This window comes from Chiroxiphia lanceolata, chromosome 3, assembly GCF_009829145.1.
Source record: "Chiroxiphia lanceolata isolate bChiLan1 chromosome 3, bChiLan1.pri, whole genome shotgun sequence".
NCBI lineage: Eukaryota > Metazoa > Chordata > Aves > Passeriformes > Pipridae > Chiroxiphia > Chiroxiphia lanceolata.
In genome coordinates, this window is record NC_045639.1 from 33799077 (window position 1) to 33820706 (window position 21630).

Here is a 21630-nt window from a genome sequence, read left to right on the forward strand (position 1 = left end):
TCATGAAACCTGTGAAACCAAATACTGTGCTCTACAGATATGCAGTCTTGTGGTATTACCACATAGCCACAAAGCCACAAAAGCTGTCAGCCTTGCAGGAGAGAAGTCTTCCCTGATTTCTGTGCTGGGTGTTCCCAGCTGTCTTTCAGCAGGTATGCATCCTTTGGCTCCCGGCCCCTTGCTCCCCTGCTTATCTGTTTTACCCCTCATATTTTTCCTCTGCTTTGCTCCTATTCTGGCTTTTTTCCTACTCCCTCCTCTTACCCCAGTCTAACCTCGCTATATGTGCTCAGTGGTGTACGAAGTAGCAGAAATTTCAGCTGGAGTTTGGGGGTACTCTTGGAAATGACCTTGTGCTCTGCATTCCTTCTTGCCCTTTTCACATCTTTCTATGTCAGAGTCTGAATCCTGCAGATCAACAGTGTTGCTAAAACGTAGCAGGTCAACAATTTTCTCTAAGTATCTGTAAATGAGCAGAAACACAGATTAAAAGCCAGCCTGGCACCTATGGACAAAGGGTGCCTATAGGCAGGTGTCTAGCACACCTGTGGCTGTGGTTATCTCTGAGAACTTCATGCAATGGGGACGCGTGGCACTTCTCTTTCTTTAGAGGAAAACCCAAGCTTTCACTAGTGAGAAGTCTCAGTCCAGCATGGTTACTAAGGTCGATTTCGTGCAACACCAACAAGCTTTCAAAACTCTGTGCTAGCTTTGGCTAGCCCAGCCTTGCTTCATCCAGCTGTTACAAAATTTTACCCTAAATGATTTCATCTATTTCTGCAGCTACAGCAGCACATTAATCTGAAAGCAAACTGTTTACTTATTTGCTTTTAATTATTTAAGGTAATGAAATAGCACACATATCTCAAAATTTTCCACAAAGATGAATACTCTTGTAGTTCAGATCTGTGGCCATGAAAGAAAACACAGTTCCTCACTGCTGCTTATAATGTTTATTTGTTTTTAACTTCAAAACATAGGTGATTTTCACAAAATGAATAGAGTAATGGGGGAAATGAAGGTGGGCTCTCTTTGTAACTTTCCCAAGAAACACATCTGGAAAAACATACTTTAGCAAAACAACTACATTTCAGCACACCCAGATAGTGAGATTCCAAAAATTCATAAATAGCAGAGATATTAGCAAACGGTGCTGTTGAGGTTTTTTTCCTTCTTCTTCTTTTTTCTTTTTCTTTCTTTCTCCCCTGTTTAACTTGCAAGTGGCACCAAAAGAACTCACAATTTCTACAGCTAACACAGAGACATTCTTAGAGAAGTCTTTGAGTATGCAGTTAACTTAGAAGATGAGGAATTATGAAGACATACCTTCTCACTTTGATTCTGTAAAATAAATCCAAAATAATCAGATGTTTTAACACCTGATAGTCTGTCTGTTGATTTAGGCCTACAGTGTAGCTATTTATATCACTATCCTTAATCACTCCTTAGTTGGGTTTACCTAAAAGTTACTTTTTACCCATAAGCAGGTACAAAAACTTTCTTTAGAAGCAACAGTGAAGTGTTGGATTACATTTTGTAAATAGCTCTGATGCCACACTTCATCAGTACTCTTAAAACTTAAGTATCAGTTTTAGTTTCATTGCCTGTACAACACCTCTTGCTCCACTTTATAGTCAGGTGGAGAAACAATTGGTTTGGAGAGAGATCAGTAAAATTAAGGGCCAGCTCTCCTGAATCAGAGTGCTACAGCCAGGCCTTGCTCACTAGGAAGGTCAGGGGAGGTGGAAATAATTCTGCAAACCAATGAGGAAAAGTATGAAGCCACTGCTTAAACTACAGTGGCTAGAAAATGCCAGGATCTACAACTCCTAGTCCTTGCATAGAGACACACAGAGTCAGGCACAGGTGATGACCTATGAAGGCGACCTGTGAAGACAGGCTGGGAGTTGGAGCTGTTTAACCTGGAAAAGGCTTTGGGAGACTTTACAGTACCCTTCCAGTACCCAAAGGGAGCCTACAAGAAAGCTGGAGAGGGACTTCTTACAAGTGATAGGACAAGGGAAAAAGAATTTAAACTGAAGAACAGTAGATTTAGATTATATATTTGAAAGAAATTCTTTACTGTGAAGGTGACACACTGCAACAGGTCACTCAGAGAGGCTGTGAGTGCCCTATCCATGGAAGTGTTCAAGGCCAAGCTGGATGTGCTTTTGAGCAACTTGGTCTAGTGTCCCTGTCCACGGCGGGGGGTTTGGAATGAGATGATCTTTAAGGTCCCTTCCGACACAAACCATTCTATGATCATATAATCAGACAGAGTCCTGTGAGGTCTCTGGGGCCTGGGAGCCCCATGGCAGGCATGCCTAGGGGCTCTGCTGGGAGAAAGCGGCTTTTGCCCCTTGCAGCTGTTGGAGCTGCAGCAGCTCCACAGCAATCAGGAGGGCCCATCTTCTACAGCTGGGGCTGTGCAGCACCACAGAGCTAAGACAATCTTCTATGGCTGTAACTGTCAAATAGCAAAAGATGTATTTGGAAATGTAATCTGGAATTGAAAAAAATTGGATAGGAACATATTAGTTGTTTTTGCTAGCTAATGCTCTCCTCAAGTCAGTCTTTCTTTTCCTGAATGCATGTGAAAACCAAGTGTTTCTGGCACTGGATGTGCGGCCCACATTGTAACACACTTTGTAGCTTTTTGTACCTACATAGAAGGAAAATATCACTTTGCCATCTGATTTGCTTGAGCTGCATAGTCATCAGTGCTACAGCAAGAAACAGATGGAATGGGAATTAGGAAGTCACTCAAGCATGAATCTGAAGAGGGTCCTCCTGAACAGAAAGTGTGTATGTATTAAGTAGCTGCAAAACTTACAATCTATCACATTCAATATCAGGGTTATTAGATGGTGTATCGAGAACACCAAAATACACTTCCCCCTTTGCTGGAGGTGGGGTATTGGTTGGACTTCCCACCCCGGAATCAGGGCTTGGTGCGGGGTGCATTTCTGCTGCATACTTCTCTTCTTTCTGAGAAGGCTGTGGTTGTTTTTGCTTGAGGTTTTTGAAACGTTTGAGCTTCACAGGGTCCTTGACTTCCTTGGCACAATGGAACAAGATGAAAATGTCCTTCCGAAATTTGGAGCTCATTCCAAAGTAGATAATGGGATTGTAAAAGCTAGCAGACTTTGCAAACAAACTGGCAAGGATGCTGGTAAGGTTGGGCACAGGATGACCATAGGCCGACCATATAGAGATGACAGCATATGGTGACCACGCAATAATGAAGGCTGTGCAAATGACAATAGAAACCTGAAAGACAGAAGAAGAATAGTCTTAAATCTATTCTGGAAGGCTACATCAGGGAAGCAATACACTGGGAATAGTAGCTTGAACACTTGGCCAGAAGGGAAATGTTCAGGTAGCCCTGAGGGTATGGCTTACAGGAGAATACAGGCAAGCAAATGGTTTGCTCTGATGAGGTCAGGCAGGCCTGACTTCAATATATTGAATTTTGGCATTATGGTGTGGTTAGGTGACACCTCATCTAATGGAATGAAAATAGCTATGTTCTCCTGTACGTTTATATAAATGCAGAAGGTTTCCAGTAGACTTAAGTAAATGGTAAGTAAATTGAAAACCTCACTCTAACTTCTGAGTATGCTCAGAAGTAATGTAACTTCTGAAAGAAAACAGCATATGCCAAACCAAATTTTTGGGTTTCGTGCTATATAACCCACTCCAATTATATTTAGATAATTTTTCACATGAGATGTAACACCAATATTAGCCAATCGATACAGTAGAAGTTTTAAACAAACTTCATATTCTTCACTGAGTTCAGACTCTGTCACTAGGGGTTATAACAAAATGAAATGCAATTGATTGGTTTTGTTGTCTTCTGTTCTAATTAAGACCGATTTTAGGAAAGACGGATTTCATTAAGATAGATCTCAACCAACGTGAAAGCCAAACTTACCCTGGTGACATCTCGCTCTATTCTCCTCTGTCTGTCTGTGGGATCACCCAGTCCTGTTAATGCATGACTTAGTTTGACAGTATTGATAATTGACACATATGAGAAGACCATGACTGTGACAGGTAGGAAAAAACAGCAGATAAAAATGGAGATGATGTAGGACTTGTAGATTGTAGAGAAGTTGGCTTTTGCCCAGTCTATCTCACATGTGCCATACATGCGATCTGGAAAGCAAGAATAGGTTGGTTAGCATTTTTAGAGTATTTATCTGCTTTTGAGCCACTAATTTTTCAGTTAAAATGCTAAATTTTTCTTCTGTTAAGCACTAAAGAATAGATTGGTCTTTCTGATTTAATGAGACGTAACTCTGTTTCCTACAAAAACAGTTTTTCAAGACCAGCTAGACTGTAACAAGTTTTAATGTGTATTATCATTCTGTCCAATTTGTATTTCCAGTGTAAATCCATAATGCACAAACTGTTGTTTTAGGATAGAAAATTGTGGTACTTTACCAGAAAAAAAAAAAAAAAGAGTGGTCTTTCAGTAGGTTTGATACTCTTGAGTGATACCTACTTTTATTTGTCATAATACTCTACATAGTAACTTCCTAAAATGATCACTGTAACAGCATAACAAGGAATTCCAGATGCAATATGCCAAATGTAAAAACTCACTACTTACATAGCAAAGTAGGAAACAAAAACATTGGGGCTTCTTGAGGCAATGAAGTTGTTATGGCAGCAAGAGCCATGAAAGAAAATTGATACAGCTAATGATTAAGATTTATGTTATATAAATATAAATACTTCGAAAGATAGGAGAGCTTTAGCTAAATGGGAAACACAGTCCTGCAACACAGAGTTGCATACTTTTAAAAATGAAGTCAGGTAGACTGCAGGATCTACACCTAGTGGGACACTAGCTGATCGGGTACTTAAGGAAAAGGCAGTGGGAATAATGTGCAGTCCCTGGCTTAAATGCTTTTATGAATAACAATTGATTTCTTTAGATCCTTTTGATGTGTTTGTAAAGGTGTCATGATAGAAAATTTGAGTTCTATTACATTAGAGGTTCTCTGCAGATTGTGAACTGAGGATTTTTCAAGTGGAAAAACTGCTGTTTTTTCTGAAAGCTATGGCAGCAGATTGAATTACAAATAAATGAAGCATGAACCAAAATTATATAAGTCAAGTATTAACAGGTCCTGAAGATACAATACTGGTGAAGACTGCATGATTTAGCAGCAGATCTCTCCCTAACATCCAGTGATAATTCTGAAGAGAAAAAAAATTCCTTAACTCCTCACAGATGATAGGAGGTTTAGACATGAATTAAAGGAGTAAAAGATTAAAATCTCTTTTATGATTCTCATCAAAAATAGCTCGGTATTTTTATCACCAAAAGCTCTAGCTGTTGCTGTCTGGGTGTGTTCAGTAGTAGAAACAGGTTTCTGTCTCCTTTGCCTTTTTCATCCGTAGACCTCAAAATTCAAAAGTATAACCATAAAATCTAGATTAATTCCAGGTCTCTGCTTTGTGAAAAATTTTGACTGAAGAATGAAGGCAGCATCCAGATGACATGGAAAGAAAATCCTGATGATTTTCTGCTAATTGGAATTCAGAACTGTGTTTTCTCCTTCCACAGGGACACTGACAAGTAGCATTCCCAAAAATCACTGGGGTCCTGAGGACCACTGCAGCTACTGTGCAGAAGTGAGAAGTCTGAGGCAACCAGGTGTAATGTGCTGTGGTCTGCTGGTACCTGCTGCTGGACTTGACATTGCTGGGCTCCTGCATCTCAATAGAAAATCTGTTTAGAGATAGAGAGCCCAGGAACATAAAACTGCTGTGTGTCTCAGTAGGGAAAAGCACTCCTAGAAGTGGTCTTGAAAACCACTGTCAAGGAATTGAATTCAAAGTACAAACTGAATCCATGGGGACACTTTAATACCCTGACAAGGCAGTGATGCTCAAGAAGTCCCTGGCTCCAATTTAAGGCCAAAAACAGGCATCAGAAATCATTCTACGAATGGAGAGCTAGTAAGATTAACATAAAAAGAACACAGATCACCTGAAGATACACAGAAAATTACCCCTCCAAACCCACCAAGTTTATGTCATGTCCAGACTGCAAAACCCACAAAATTGGAACAGTCTAATAAACAGTTTGAATTTGTCTCAAACCAAAGATCCATTGGTTTGTGAAGGATAGAAAATTTAAGCAACCATAGAAATGGATGCTTTTCTCACACCCATCCATATTTCAAGGCTCCACAGATACCTCAGCACTTATGGGTTTAATAACTAAGAGGATACATGTATGTAGCTGGTTTAATAATTCTCCACAGATTTTTGTGACTTCTCAAAGTATACAGAAGCCTACAGAATCCAGACAGGCAAGTGCTAGACAGTATTAGTCACATGATTTCAGTTGTTGGGACTCCTGTATCATTACCATTTGTTCCTAGATGTATGTTTTGTTGAATTTTTAGAGGTGTAATTTGAGACATTTTCCCCAGCTTTTCATCAAAAGAAAACATTCTCTCTTGGGAATATCCCTTAGCCATTGAATTACTGCAGTGTTCACTATACAATTTTTTTCCTTTTTTTCCTCCCACTTCTTTTTTGATATGGCCTTATCTTGCACCCTAATCCTTTCTTGGACTGACAAACTGTCCAATATCTTTTTCTTCCTTTACTATGTTAGTTTTATATTTTCAACAAACTGTTTCTCCAGATCTTTCTAGCTTGTCTTCTTATAGTTTCAACTTTAACTTGCTGGAACTTGTGTTCTTTTCTAGCTTCCTAATCTTGACAGTTTTTGAAGGACGTCTTTTGATAGTTTCCTTTATCTCATTGCTTAACGATGCCAAATATTTCTGGCCTCTATTTTTTTCATAGGTAATATGTACTTGATCCAAGTCTTTCATTTGATATCTTCAAAAAAAACCTCTTCATAACTGATACTAAAGCAGGCAACACTCTGTGAGTACATCATGCATGATGAATAATTTTCTTAGTTCCACTGATAGTCAGTCTGGCTTATCACAAACAGCAAGAAAGCAAGGTAAGTATCTTTGTTCAATTAAGTGGAGAGGTGCCAAATAAGTACAACTGAAAGATACCTGTTACCTGTATAACTGCCCCAGCCAAGTAATGGAGCTGCTGACCAGAAGAAAGCTGCTACCCAAATGAGAACCAGAGCCACTGTCATACTGCTGTTGCTGATGCAGTGACCTGCAATGGCATGCTTTTGTCAGAAAATAGTACTTAGAAAAGCAAACATATCTCTGAAATCTAAATGTACATCTATACCAACACCCAATAAGTAAAATATGGCTATTAAAAAAATTAAGACAAAAAATGCATATTCATAGGAAAAACTTGATTTTGAAAGCATCTGTCAGGCTTGTGTTTAAGACCATTGAACAGTGGAAATGAATGGCTTCTAAGCAGGAGACAATGAGTTTGATGAGCACTGCAGAATTAGCAAATTCTATGTTAGTCTTATGTTTTGCAATTTTGTAAAACAGAGAAAACATTTGTGTGTTAAGTTTTACATAGAAACAAACAAATTAAGTCTAAATTCAGAGAATTTTCTCACGTACTTTAAGGTTTTCCCTGCTAAAAAGGAGAAAATTGCTGAAACTACATTAGCTGTTTGATACAAATGATTCATTCCGTCCTGCTGTTGCCATACACTGTGGTTATTTTTTCGTTTTTGTGGGAAATACTTGTGCGTCCACCAATCTCAACATTCCTCAACATTTTTTTAATGTTATATTGGGTACTTGCTAAGATTTCTTCAGGAATCAAACATAAATTATGCACACCCTCAGATGGATATGTGGTACAGCTTCGCAAAAGAGAGACATGGGTTTTAAATATGACTTCATAATATGAAATGAATAGGAGATGTAGAATTATATTAGAGCCAAATTCTAGCAGTTTCAACAGCAGTTTGTGTTGAAAATTAACTTCAACAAGTCTTTCATTACAACAAACTGCAGAAGAACTTCCTGTGGAAAAAAGAGCTCCCTGCAGAAGTTCTTTTTACAGCTAATACTACTCGTGCTATTAGAGAGAAAAACTCATATGATGTATTCTTTGTATTTACATGTGCCTTACCTGCAGATTTTAATAGGTTCCTGCCTGAAAGATGGCACAAGCCAATCATAACAAAGTCATGAAAACTGATCATACATTGTCTAAAGATCAGTGAAAGAAAGACTAGGGAAAATTTAAGGTAGGTGTAGGCATAAAGAAGAGAGATTACATACGACTCAGTGGAAGTCAAAGTTTTCAGCGGGTGGAAGACACTGGGCAAATGTTGAGGAAAAGTTTCTACTGATCCTGTGAAAGTGAGCCCCTGGGGTGAGCATAATCATAAAAAGAGGCATAAAGGGGAATGGGCATGTTTATATAGGCTTGCTGATGAAGGCTTCACAGGGCAGAAAATGTGTAAAGGATTTCAGACTAGATTTGTACAGTGGAACACTCATATGCCCTCACAGAGGCATTTATATCAAAGATTAATAAAAAACAGAGTTAAAAAAACCAGAGAGTGGTGAGTGAAAGGTTTCTAGCACTGGAGAGAGTAATGAACTGGAGTTGTTCGAGATATTTAGGTTACAGACCAACAAGGCACTAGAGCAGGAAGAAGTGTGGGTGCAAGGGTGTGATGATGATGCTTTGCAGATCTTGGAGACAAGCAGGAGACTGGGACACTCCAGGCAGAGTTGGGTCATGGTCAGTTCTGGGGATGGCAGGAGTAATTTTCATCTCTCATGGTGTGAAAATGTCCACTAAGGGGAGGTTGGAGAGGCATATGGGGGTGGCAGGCTGCGCAGTGCTACAAAAGCTGAAGGAAAGACACACTGACTGAATGTTCCCAGTGCCATCTAAAGCAGTCCATGATGCCTTTTGTGCGCAAACCCTGGCAAAACACTAAAGAGTGAAAATGTTTGTGTGTAGGGCAGCCTTCTGAATGAAGGATCTGACTGGAAACCTCCCAAACATCATCTCATAGAAGATTAAATTCATTGTTTCAGTTCCAGACGATGATGTATCACTTAGGAGCAATTGAAGTTGTATTTTGAAGAATACAGAGGGTCAGCGGGACCTGTGATATCTTTGGCACAAGATGAATTTAACCCATGGTGACTCAAGTGTAATAGTAATAATTTGACTCTTACTGGAGTTAACCCTGAAAGATTCTATGGAAACATGTTTGCAATGTGTATGACTGCATTATGTCCTGGTTTTAAATTAATTTAATTTATATTTAATATAATCTGTGACTGAGAGAAATACAGATTTGCACCAGGTTCAGTGAAGGCAGCATAGGACTTGCCTTTATTCCTTACCTCTCTCAGGATGGCAGCCCTTGATGTAGCGAGTCACACTGATCACTGTAAGGGTATTAATGCTAGCCAGGCCAAAGAGAAGCGTCAGGAAACCATCAACCTGAAAAACAAAGCAGTGCAGGATGTTCTTTTACTGTAGAGAGCTGAAGGGGAAAAGAACCACAGGAATTTCTTCTGTCATTTTTATGTTAATGATCTCAAAAGTTATTCCAGAAAATCAACTAGCAGGGAAATGTCAGGTGCAGTTATCTTCTATAGGATCAGTGAGCAAGTAAATGTTCAAAAATTATATAAGTGCTCTGTCAGGTACATACAATAAACAAGCAAACGCACCCTTAAATCTATGCTTCCCCTAAATGACTTGCCAAATGAAGGAGAAAAACTTTGAACTGAAAAGAAGAAAACCCCTGAATAGGCAAAAATGCACTAGATGCAGCTGCCCCACTTAGGCAGAACAAACGTGCAAACTGATCCTACGACATTTATGCCAAAGAAGGAAGAATGTAGGGGTAATGAGCTTGGCTGAGTGAGAAAAGCTTTTAAAAAAATAAAATAAAACCTAAATCATTCCAATAGATTGCGCCTCAATGTTTGGTGCTCATGGTTGCCAGCTATTTATTAATCCCTGATCCTCATCACCTCTGACTGATGCAGACAGAGCCGCACAGCTCTGTAGGCTCCTGCTGACGTCAGTGTCTCAGCGAGATCACAGGATGGTCACAACTCTACAAACTTCACTTATGGGTGTAAGAAGGAAGTTGCTGTTGACTGTAGTAGAGAGGGATGTAGCCATCTGCTAAGGAGCACTGTATGACTGGGAAATGATCCAGGCAAAATGCTGAAGGCAAGTCCTTTTTTTGAAAGTTTACAATGATATACTAAACTGTCCTGAGCAGAGAAGCTCTTGGAGGTGCCAGTTTTACATCAAGTGAAGCATGAATATTAAGCGTCTCTGGACTGTCACTTGGCATTCAAATGGTAAAGTTATCAGTGGAAAGGCACATCATTATTTTACAGGAACAAACTGTCTTTGTGTGAATGTGCACAACTCCCATGGAATTTGGTTTATCCCAGCTCTGAATCTGGGGCTTTAATCCAGGCTTAAATCTAAGACCATGGCAGATTGTATAAATTAAATTGGGTGAAGGGTTAGGAAAGGACTGCTTCATCATTTGTTTTACTGGTGTTTTTTCTTACTACCTTGTATAGACATTATGTATTTCTTAATGCCAGCTTTTACAGACCCACCACATTTTAAACCCATGCCGGGCTTGCTCCTACAACAATCTACACGCACCTGTGTTCTGCTTACAATCAGCTCATACTTGGTGTATAAATGCAACCATGTTTAAATCAAAAAACAGACTTCCTTGGATGTTTCAGCTACTTGGTAGAAGCTGCACTTGGCTGAATTTGACCTGTTATGTGCTGTGGAGGTTGATGAAATACCTGGATGTGTAAGTGTACTCTGTATTTCATTAACCTTATTGATGTGAACGGCTGTCACTTCTCCGTTTGTTCTAATAATGCTTCATAGATGCATGGCCAAGAGATGCATAAAATTAAGCAATTGCATTAGTTATTGGATTAGAAAGGAAGCAGTATTTCAACAATGATGCGAATAAACACTTTAAGTCTAAAGAGCTATGAGATTGAATGCTAAAATAGCAGGACAGACTTCTCGCTATATATCATAGCCCTATGCTGAAATTGGTGGAGTATTCCTGAAACATATCTGTGTATGGTTTATCACTGGCAGATGATATTTTTCTGCCACCCTCCTTCCCTGATGTCAGACCAAAGAGAGACAATTATATTAAGTGATCAGTTCAAACAGCCCTTGAGTACACTTACAAGGGAGGAAGGTGTGTCTAAAAATACACTCTTGTCCCTTACTATTTAAGACAAAGCTATCACCATAAGAATAAGCCTAAATGTTTTCTTTGGAGTGGTATCTTGCTAAAAAATGCAATTTTATCTAAATCAACTTAGTTTATAGGACTGAGCCACTGTCAGTACCACGTCTCATTTCCATATTATTTCTTAACAGCTTTTCATCAGATCAAATTACTGTTACTTCTGCCACTATGGGGGCGACCACTAGAGATGGTACTAGGACCATATGGTTAGTAAGTGTCTAAGTGGCAGCAATCTCCTGGGGCCAGCTGTGCTCACTGTCCCCATGATGGCCACAGGCTTGGTGGTTTAGGAACAGGTGACAGGGTGACATATCATGGAGGAGAGGGAGCTCTGGGGATGACAAGTGCTCAGATGAATTGTATAAAGGAGGTAAATTGTGACTCTCAAGCTGTAGAACAGCCTATACAGAGGCAACACCATCTGGAACATTAAAACACAAGAGAGCATCCAACAGGCTGCTTTGGGAGCAGGATTCTCAAACCACTCTTTCCCCTGCCAAAATTCTGTTAGCAACAAGTTACCTCTTGAGCTCAGCTATGCATACACCATTTTCCCGGCAGGTCTATCAATTCTGAAATGCTTTTATATTGGTGTCACTTAGACAGAAGTGTCTTCAGATGAGAACAAGAAATCTTCCTCTAGCTGTAACCAACTTACTTCAAACATACATCTACTGAATCTGGAAGAAAGATCTCTGTTACTTTTTCTGCTGCTGAACAGACAACTTTGATCATAGGTGGCAAGGCAGCTGCTTGGAACACAAAGTAGTTACCAACAGAAAAACTGTTTTAATATAGTACCAATTTCTATAGACAAGATTAATATCTGTAGGTTACAAGAATGTGTGATAATTTTGGTTTTCTACATCTTTAAAGATATATGGAATGACAGCCAAGGAAACACTAGAATAGTAGATAACGTTTAATTACTTTGGAAGATGGATGCTCTTCCCCTTACACAGTTCTGGATTTCCCTTTCTTTTATTCTACCCCACAGCCAGCCCTGTCCTTCCATAGTTGCAATATTTCCTCCATTTCTGTGTAATGAAATGTTGTCCTTTCTGTTATTAATTATGATCAGATAGCAGCAGCGTTAATAGGCAATAATGAATTCCGACATAAACACAAAGTTAATTGCATGGTAATTTTGGTTCACCAGCTTTCCTTTTTACCCATTAAGAAACATGATTAGATTAGCAGTTTTAAAAGCTTTTCTCTCAGTGCTATACCAGTATTACTCCCTTGGCTATATAGATACTCATGGAACTTGCTCATTATCTTTATGCTGCCTGGAAGCTATGACATAACTGGAGAAAAAACTGTGGGTTTTTTCTGCTTTGTACTTGTGCCTGACTTTAAATCTCACTAATGCTCTTGGTGTACTATTTACAACCCACAATACATAAAGCTCCTATTGCATGCAAATTCATTGACTTCAACACGGGGAGAGTCAGGAATCCCCAGTGCACTATCAAAGTTTTGGCTGTGAGCTTGGGTGTGCTCCACTTATACCTTTAGTACTTATGAATCCCTACTGATTCATTTAAAGCAGGGTAAAAGTAACCTATTGTTCTTATTATTGGATTAATCAAGATTTCACAGCACAAAAGCAGATTCCCAAAATATCGATTTCATTTCAGTTTAGGCCGAAATATTGATCTCACCAGCCAGAAAGGCTGCATCGCTCCCTCCTCTGGCCAGCTGGTGAATCTTTTGCAATTTCCCCAAGTCCATTTATTTCCCTCCAGAACCACGTGTCCTGTCTTTTTCTTCTGTTGAAAATGAGATAATGAGTATATAAAGAAAAAGATAAACTTTAAACAGGGATTATTTGTCCACAGCATATATTTAAGGTTGCCACAACAAACTGTCTCAAAATATTTTTTTAATACAGATCTGATTATTCCAAGATCATAATGTAAATAGATAATGGCAATAAATCTCCTTTCAACACCAAGAGATAAAAGAGCACCTAAATCAGTCTTCAAGAAATACACTTGTAAAAGCAATTGTAGATACTTTTGATTAGATGTTTCAAAATTAAAAAATTTAAATGTTTTAAAATTTAACAATTTCTTATTTTGCAGTAAATGCAAAAATATCCCACCTGAGTCTGAAGACAACATAATTCTCCCATCCCTCCAATATACAATAATGTGCCAACTAGACTACAGAACTATTTTGTCACATGGAGGAACTACTGAGGTCCATAATCAAAATTAGTCTTCACAGAAGACCACTTCAAACTTGCAATGCATGGCGTTCCTAAAGCACTCAAATAGTTCGTTTAAGATTTCCTACAATACAGGAGGTGAAAGAGACTTATAATTTACTACAGTTTCCACAGCATCTTTTGCTCATGAGACATGTCTGCTATGGTTGCATTCTGCCTTTTAAAATGTCTTAGTAGGCTTCAAGGGTAGCTATTCTTAGAGGTGATGGCATTAACCAAGCCATGGTAGGTAAACAATGAGAACTGATTTGCTACAGGATTAGATAGTTTAAACCATTAACTGACAGCATCAGACACTCAGTATTTTGCACTCACTGAGTGATTAGATCTCTCTGTTGATATCATATGTTCTAAAGATAGGAAAAGTATGAATTCAGTATTTAGGCTATATAATTATGCGTACAGATATGTAATTATACTGATTATACTATATGGTTAATGTACATTCAGTGCCACTATTAATACATGCAGGTCAGGTTTTGGTTTTAGTAATACTGGAGAACCCAGAAAAAATCTATTTGTTTTCTTGTAGTTATTTTAGTTTTGTACACCAGGATAATCAAATGAAGCTCAATGTATATTCTTATTTTAGGCTGACTTTTAGCTGTTAGAGTTGTAGCCTCTCAGTTTACAATTTACAGTCATAGCAGCACATGCCCCTGTCAGGGAGCATGATTATGAATGCAACAACCCCACCAAGAGCATATCATTTTAAGAATAGATAGAAATTGCTTTCAGAATTTCCTTAGACAGTCTCATCAGATTATAATCTTATTTCAAGTACCCCATCTCCAAATGCATGGGAACACCTGCTATCTAGCTCTGGGTAGAGGCCGTGGGACCATGGAAGGTTTAATGTCTCTCCTGTTCCTCCATGAAGAATAAATTGGGAGCATGTAGCTCATAACACCAGATGATCCAGATCCAATGGAAAGATTCCCATCTTCAGGTTAGATGCTGAATTGCCATTGTCTTAATGTGAATTACTGTAGAGGGAAATTAAGAACCACTAGATAGGAAACTCCAGCAGTGTCCTTTGGGAACATCTGTGCTACACTGTGTAAAACTCTTTCTAGTGGGCCTAGCCAAAACTCCTCTCCACATCAGTGATGTGAAGGCACGGCTTGTCTTTGTGGCCTGTGGTGATCCTACTCTGATAAATGAGTTCCATGAACATCAGATTAAAGTCATGCTTTTGTTTTCAAAGTGCCATCTTTGTCTTTTCAGATTATCATGCTAAATATTTCTGAAGGCTTTCATATCTAAAGGGAATCAGAGGTCCCATCGTTCACAGACTTCACCAGGAGAGCCCAGAGATTACAAGTGACCCTCCACATTCTACAACGTACAATTGTTTGTGCTGTTTCCCAGCAAGATGGAATCTGTTTACATAGCCACCCTCTAATACAAGAGTCCTCTCTGATTGCTGGATGAATGTCTACCAGTGAACTTGCTCTACTGCTCATAAAGCCCCTAGGAAAAAGATGGTACCATCTCAGCCGTGAGTGGCCAAGACAGGTATACCCTACATCCTTGAAAGCCTGAAAAAGCTGCATGGATACTAGCAGATATCCTCTTAGGTTGGTACTCATCTCCTATGGACCCTGTACCAAAATAATCAGAGAAACAGACTGCTTCTAACAGAAGAGTCCCAGGCATTGCCAAGGGGTCATGATAGCCCAGGGAGAGCCTGGAAAACTTTGTAATATATACAGGTTATTCTTGGCCTTAAAGCTACCTGGAAACCCACCAGGTGCAATGTCATTCCTTCTGCAAGGAGAGTGGTGTGGAAATTCAGAACGTCATGTCATATACAGCTCATTACAAGCTACAGTCATCTTGTCATTGATTCAGCCAGCATAGGATCTGGCTCAGGATGTGAATTTCTTCCTACATACTAGCAGTGTACTGACTTAATGGAATAGATATTTGTGAAATAGAAGATGAGTAAATGTGAGGTAAGACTATTTAAGATATTTACAGATATTGTCAGGATGATCTTTAAGATTCAAATTAAATTTTGCTTAAAAGTCAGTGAGAGGATGTGGCACACAGGCAGGAGCCAGAAGAACACCAATTGTTCAGCCCCATGCTAGGAAGATCTTGAAAGACAAAGGAGGGATGCACAGGTTTTTTGGAGGGAAGACATTTAATCTCTTAGAAACACACATCAGCACAGAAGAATGAGGAAGGCTACTATTTTCCAAATAAGTAAAAAAGAAAAGGATTTTTCAAAGCCCTCTGAGAGGAAAAGCAAGTGCAGGAATTAAAGCTAAGGCTTTGTAAATTCCTGGTTCTGTAGGAGCACTATCAGGCAACCAATGGCCTTTCCAGGCAGCAGCATATGGTCTGACACAGTTCTAGAGTGTCACAGGAGGGGCTACGTCAGACTTGTTAAACAAGGAAACAGATAGTTTGGGCATTCGTAATTTTTCAAGTACTAAATATATAACTTCCCTAATTTGTCGCAATTGACTGCAGAAATAATAATTTAGAGGAAAATTAGGGAAAACTCATGGATAATGAAAGCTGGCGGAACTTCCCTGCAGTCACATTAGTTACACTGAAATGATCTTCTATGTTGCTAATGGTTCTGTTTGTGTTAAGGCAGTTTTTCCCCCCTTGCCTGCAGATGAAGTATTTTTCTCATTAAAATTTAGCTCACAGATGTCTACATGAGTTGCTTTAATATCTTTGACTGCACTGTGCACACTCTACAGATTATATCAAGGCAGACCAGACATAAAGATATAGGGAAGACTAATATCTCTGCAACATTTTTCTTCAGTGTCCAAATCTCAGTTGTGCAAGTAAACAAGAATGAGGATACATTCTTGTGTTCATAATTGAGATATAAATTTGTTTCAGAAAAACATATCTGCGAGAAGAAGACTTAGTAGCACAGCACAGGTGAAGTAAAGGGCACTCTTTTTTTTGAATTTGCATTATAGATCAGTCTCCACATCCTACCTTTCACAGTGAATCAGCCTGCTGAGATGAGTTGAATACAGAGGTAACAGTACACAGCTTTTCTCCAGCACTTTTAACACCTGTTTTATCTGTTAATGCTCTTAGTGCCAGCTCCGTGATTTAACTTTGAGTTATTTTCATCTTACTGAAATGTCAGGAGTGATAAGCTATATATAAGTAAAATCCCAGCACTATCACACCCTAGTACTGTGTTAGGATAGTATATAGCTATTTTTCACTCCCTTTTACATTTTTTTGAATTCTTTTAATATCTTATAGGCAGATAGCTGAAAATTTTTCAACTAAACAGACATTCCTTGTCTATTATGATTTGAGAAAAAAACCCTGTTTTTTCCTGGACCACTCTCAATCAACCTGCTTGGACACTGGGATATACAGTGATATTGAAAGATTTTTTACACCAATCAAGATTGAATTAGCTCAGTCTTTGGGTGGAAAACCTCTGCCAAAGTTAGCCTACTGCAGAAAACCGTGCTAAGGAGGAAGGTGCTCCTGCAGTGCAGTGGAACCAGAACACAACTGGAAGTACAGGTGAACTCAAAGTGTGTCTGCACAGACTGGTTCCCACAGGAAGAGAGAGGAGGAAAAACATGGAAGAACATTCAGGTACTCTCAGATGTGGGCAAGGACAGTCATGGTAACCATCACTACATCTCGCAGCAGCAATCTGGGGCAGAGTGTGAGCAGGAGCAAACCTTTATCCACCTCAGTGGACTTACTTTTCTAGATGAACACCTTTTGGATTTGTGTAGGGTTTATGAGCAAGATCTTTGTGGTGAGTAGGGTACTCACAGAGCTGGCTAATGCGGAGAATGAGAGGCAGATGTGGGGGTGAGACATACACTCAAAGGGTGCTTGTTACATATGGAGTGGGTTGAAAGTTGGATGATTTGGTGAAGGAAAAAATGAGTGGATGATGGAGCAATGTGAATGAGTGCTTAAGATGGAAGAAGTTTGACAAAAAATGCCTACAGATACTGGGCAGTAGTGACACTGTCTGCCATTTTCCTCTGTAATCTCCCCAGTACTGGGAAGGCGGGAGAAAAAAAATTTATGAGGTTTCATTTTGGTTCTTTCAATCTGACATTGCTTTTGTTATCTGGTCACACTAACTGCTGAGCTACCCCTGGTTGCTCATCTCCCCCAGAACAATACCACATATGGTAGTATGTAAACATTTATTGTATTGGTATTTACATAATGCATAAAATCACTAACTGAGTCAAGAGAGTTGATAGTCTAGCTAACTAAAAAATTGGTTGGTTTTATGAGTTATATTAAATGGACAGAAATCAATGTTCTCCAAATCTACTCTGTTTTAAAAAAGAACATAAATGTCTTTAGTGTTTTTGATTTATCAGACAATTTACAGAACATCTTATTAAAAGAAGAAAGTATTAATTCTCTGTTTCCTCCTCAGACAAGATTTAGGAATATTTTACAACCCGTGTATAGGAAAAGAGATAAGTCCTTCCCCCAAAACTGCTGAAAAGAGCACATGTATTTTCATCATACTGTTCTCAGAATTTCGTACTTTTGCAATTTTCATTTTGGTGTTTCAGAACCTCAGCTCCAATTTTATAAAAGATAGACATTACTTCTTCTCAGAAATGTCATACTAGACCTCTGAACATATAATAACACCAAAGATTCTAGATGTTTTAGGTGCTAGCAAGAGACGTTGATGGAAGCTGCATCTACGAAAGAGTATAAGGGCTGCTGTGCTCAGCCTTATAGGCTTTGGTCGTTTGCTTGGTGAAAGGAGAGTTGTGGCTCCAAGTTTGGCTCTTAGGTTGGAGGTGGCAAAAGCTGGTGATCAAATGAGGCTCCTAATATAGCCAAGAGAACAGGGTGAGGGGCATATCTCACCTCTCTTTTGATTTTTAAAAGTCTTACTTCTTGGTGCAAAAGATTGGGATTTCTTGGTATTCACAGCCATATCCTTCCCTTAACTGTGCAAGACCTTTTAAAAATTAAGCAGTGTCACTGTAAAAAGCAGAGGGACTGCTGACCATTCTCACTTAAGCTCCATGGAGTGTGTGGGAGAGCTGGATTTACTTTTCTCCATCCAAAGGTGCCCAGACCCATATCCCCATAGCCCCAAAAATATTCATCATAAGGGGATGTCCTACTATCCCTAAAGCAAACAAATACTGGGGCAGAGACAAAAAGAATCTCCCTACATTAGTAGTCAGACACCTACCGGAGGGAGGGGAGCCCTCCTTGTCCAACAGCAGCATTGTTAAAGCAGGGATATTGCACAACTAATCTAGCTTTTCTTAGGAATCCCCATTTAACTGGGATTTCAGCTGGCAAATTGATCAGCTACACCACCATAACTTGGAAAATCTACTACAGTGCAAGAAATCCCATATATTTCTGTGGGCCATGTACTCCTCAATGCATGCACATGCAATGCATGCACAAGTCTGATGCTTCTAGAAAATTTTTGACTCCCTGGCCATACTAGGAAGTGCCCTTTCAGGATACACATACACCACATAGCTGATGCTTTCAGGCAACTGTGCACAAGTGTATTATGGCTAATGGAGTAGGACAACACCTGCGTGCAGTGTGAGGCTTACTGCTGCTCACCACAATGCCAGTTGTTTCTGTCCAGGGTATGTCAGACAAGAATGGAGAAATGTTGTGTTTCCTCACTGCTTTGTAGTAAACCCAACTACAGGGTGAGACAGTAACTTCTCTCTCTCTTCTGCTCCCCTCAGTGTCTTTATTATTCTACACAACACAAAGCAGCTTTAGCAGAAGAGGGTGAAGGCAGGTCCATCCAGGCTGGCCCTTGGGATGGTGAGGGCAGGCTGCAGGGACAGAGGCAGTGGGGGTGGATCCTGTCAGACAGGCTACTGTGGTGCTAACTAATACCTCAAAGCAGAACTTTTTTTTTTATGTTTCCTCCTGAGGCTGTTTCTGTGCATATTCAGATCTGCTGGGGATGCTCTGGCACCATCTGGCCAGCCAGATGGACCGGGAATACCTAGGCTGATAGTGAGGTGAGGGCATCTGCCGTAATAGCGTCAGTCAGCACGTCAGTGACAGTGGGTATGTCCGTGACGGTACCATGACCTGGAGATAACTACGTTGTGCTCAGCCAAGACACATCTCAGATGTAAGAAGCAGTTGGAAATAAATAATATTTTTTTCAAGAAACATATGCCAAGAGAGTGAGCACATGATAAGAGCTGTCAATTTGTTTGATGCTCATAGTAAAATTCTTAAGTATTTATACAATTAATGTTAAAATAACCAAACGGTACTATCAAAATCTAAAATAAAATAAGAAATTTAGAAGAGTCAACCAGTGGGAACAAGTTTTAACTGAAGTACCAGGATTATGAAGGATTTCAAATCCTAATGCACTGCACAGCCCATTCTTGGTTTCAGACATGACTGCAACGGACGTATGGGGATCAGATAAGTTATAATCCTTCCCCTATATTTAGAGGCTTCCTGAAGTCTCCATCTTTTGTTGTATTCACCACATGATTAAGAGATCAAGAAAAACTTTCTGTCATTTGATGAATAAGGTTTAGTAAAAACCGTGGTGTTTACCTGAAGAGAATTAATATTTTTTCTACTTCCTACATGTAAGAACATTTGTACACAATGTTATTTAGAGGTTTCAGTGCAACTTCTAATTCAGTAGAACAGAATAGAACAGTAGAATAGAATAATAGTAGAATAGTAGTAGAATAGAAGAAACATATGGGAAGGACAAAAAAATATCCTGAGGCAGCTTTTCACTAGAGATATGGTAAGTAGGGGGAAAGAGGCCACTTCATCACTGGCTTACATTTTCTGATTTGAAATTTACCATACAAACTAGTTTGCTTACTGATAATATTACCAGAGACTAAAAAATGAATGTGCTAGAGACTGAATGTCCTCCCCTTGTTCAGATCAGGAATAAGAGACAGTGGTAGAGCAGAGAAGGGATAAAAAAGAAGTGAAATCAAATTCCAAGAGCCACGCTTGGAAAACCATATTTGTACACAGCATTCAACAGGGGCAGCATTTGGATACAGACCTACCACACTACCTCATTCCTGACAGAAGAGCTCTATCAGACTTCAAAAAAAGAAATGTTTGGCATGGTGAAGAAAAGTGTCATTTCTTCCATACAGAGGAGGAGAACAGGATCACACCTATCTGTCCCATGCAACAGGTGTGCAGCAAGATGGTCCTTGTAGCTGGAGATACATCTTTTGCTACAGAGAGTTTTCAAAGACTGGGCTGATTTGAGAGAAGTACTATTGGTCTGTCTTTTCCCCACTCCCTCTAATTGAGGCAGCCACGAATGGTGAACTTTAATGTTGAAAAATTTTACCTGAGGGCACAGAAGGAGATCCGACTCAGAGGAAAACAAAATAGTTAGGTGGATTAAGTGAGGTGAGCTGATGAAATTTCTTCATAAACAGAAATGACAGGCTAGCTTGGGAAAATAAAATTTCTCTAAGCAAAAGCTGACTGATCAATAGGAGCGAATGTGTAGTGAACCAGACAATGACAGAAAGCCAATTAAGGCCATCCTCTGGACTCAGCAAAACAAACCAAGTAAAGGAAAACACACGGACCATGCCAAGGGAAGAGCCATGTTCATGTAGGCAGCAGCCCAAATTGATACCTCAGCTACCTGCAGAGGAGCCTGAGTGCAGTGAGGGAAGCAAGAGAGACTGACTTTGAGGGGTTGTGAAAGAGAGCATGGGCTTTACCTTCTTGGCACCAAGCTCCTTACTTCTCATGTTCTAGATGTGAGAGCCATTCTGGTCAGACTACAAACTCATCATATTTTACAAATACCAAAAAGCAAGCAATCGAAACACTACCACGGTTCAACATGGAACACTTTCAGAATGATCTTTGTGCTGGCTATCCACATACACATGGGAACATTCACATCTTTTTTTATGCACAGAAGTTTCCTGTTATTTCTGCACAATATTCTTCTTAAAAAACAGCCACTCTGTTTCCATAACCTAGTTTTTCATCATTGGGTTTTTTTTGTCAAGCTTAATAATTAAGAAGATGGATGTCAGGGTTTAAACATATTTTGGAGCCCCCCCGCCCCCCAAGACAGAACAAAATCTGGATTGAAATGTGAATCCTACATGATTTTCTCTCGAAAAACTATAACCGGCTTGACCACTCAACAAGTCACAATCAATTT

The 21630-nt window shown here is 39.5% G+C and overlaps 1 protein-coding gene across 1 annotated transcript in view; it reads right to left on the reverse strand.

Moving 5' to 3' along the window:
- Window positions 1-2634: 2634 nt before the first annotated feature.
- Window positions 2635-21630, reverse strand: part of LOC116784775 (opsin-5-like) — a 28799-nt gene continuing 9803 nt past the window's right edge. The window contains exons 3-6 of the mRNA XM_032683712.1: window positions 9303-9402; window positions 7069-7173; window positions 3938-4161; window positions 2635-3270 (exon numbers count right to left, since the gene is read on the reverse strand). Of these exons, the coding sequence (XP_032539603.1) occupies window positions 2830-3270; window positions 3938-4161; window positions 7069-7173; window positions 9303-9402 (870 nt within the window). The 3' untranslated portion in view covers window positions 2635-2829. The remainder of the gene's footprint in view (window positions 3271-3937; window positions 4162-7068; window positions 7174-9302; window positions 9403-21630) is intronic.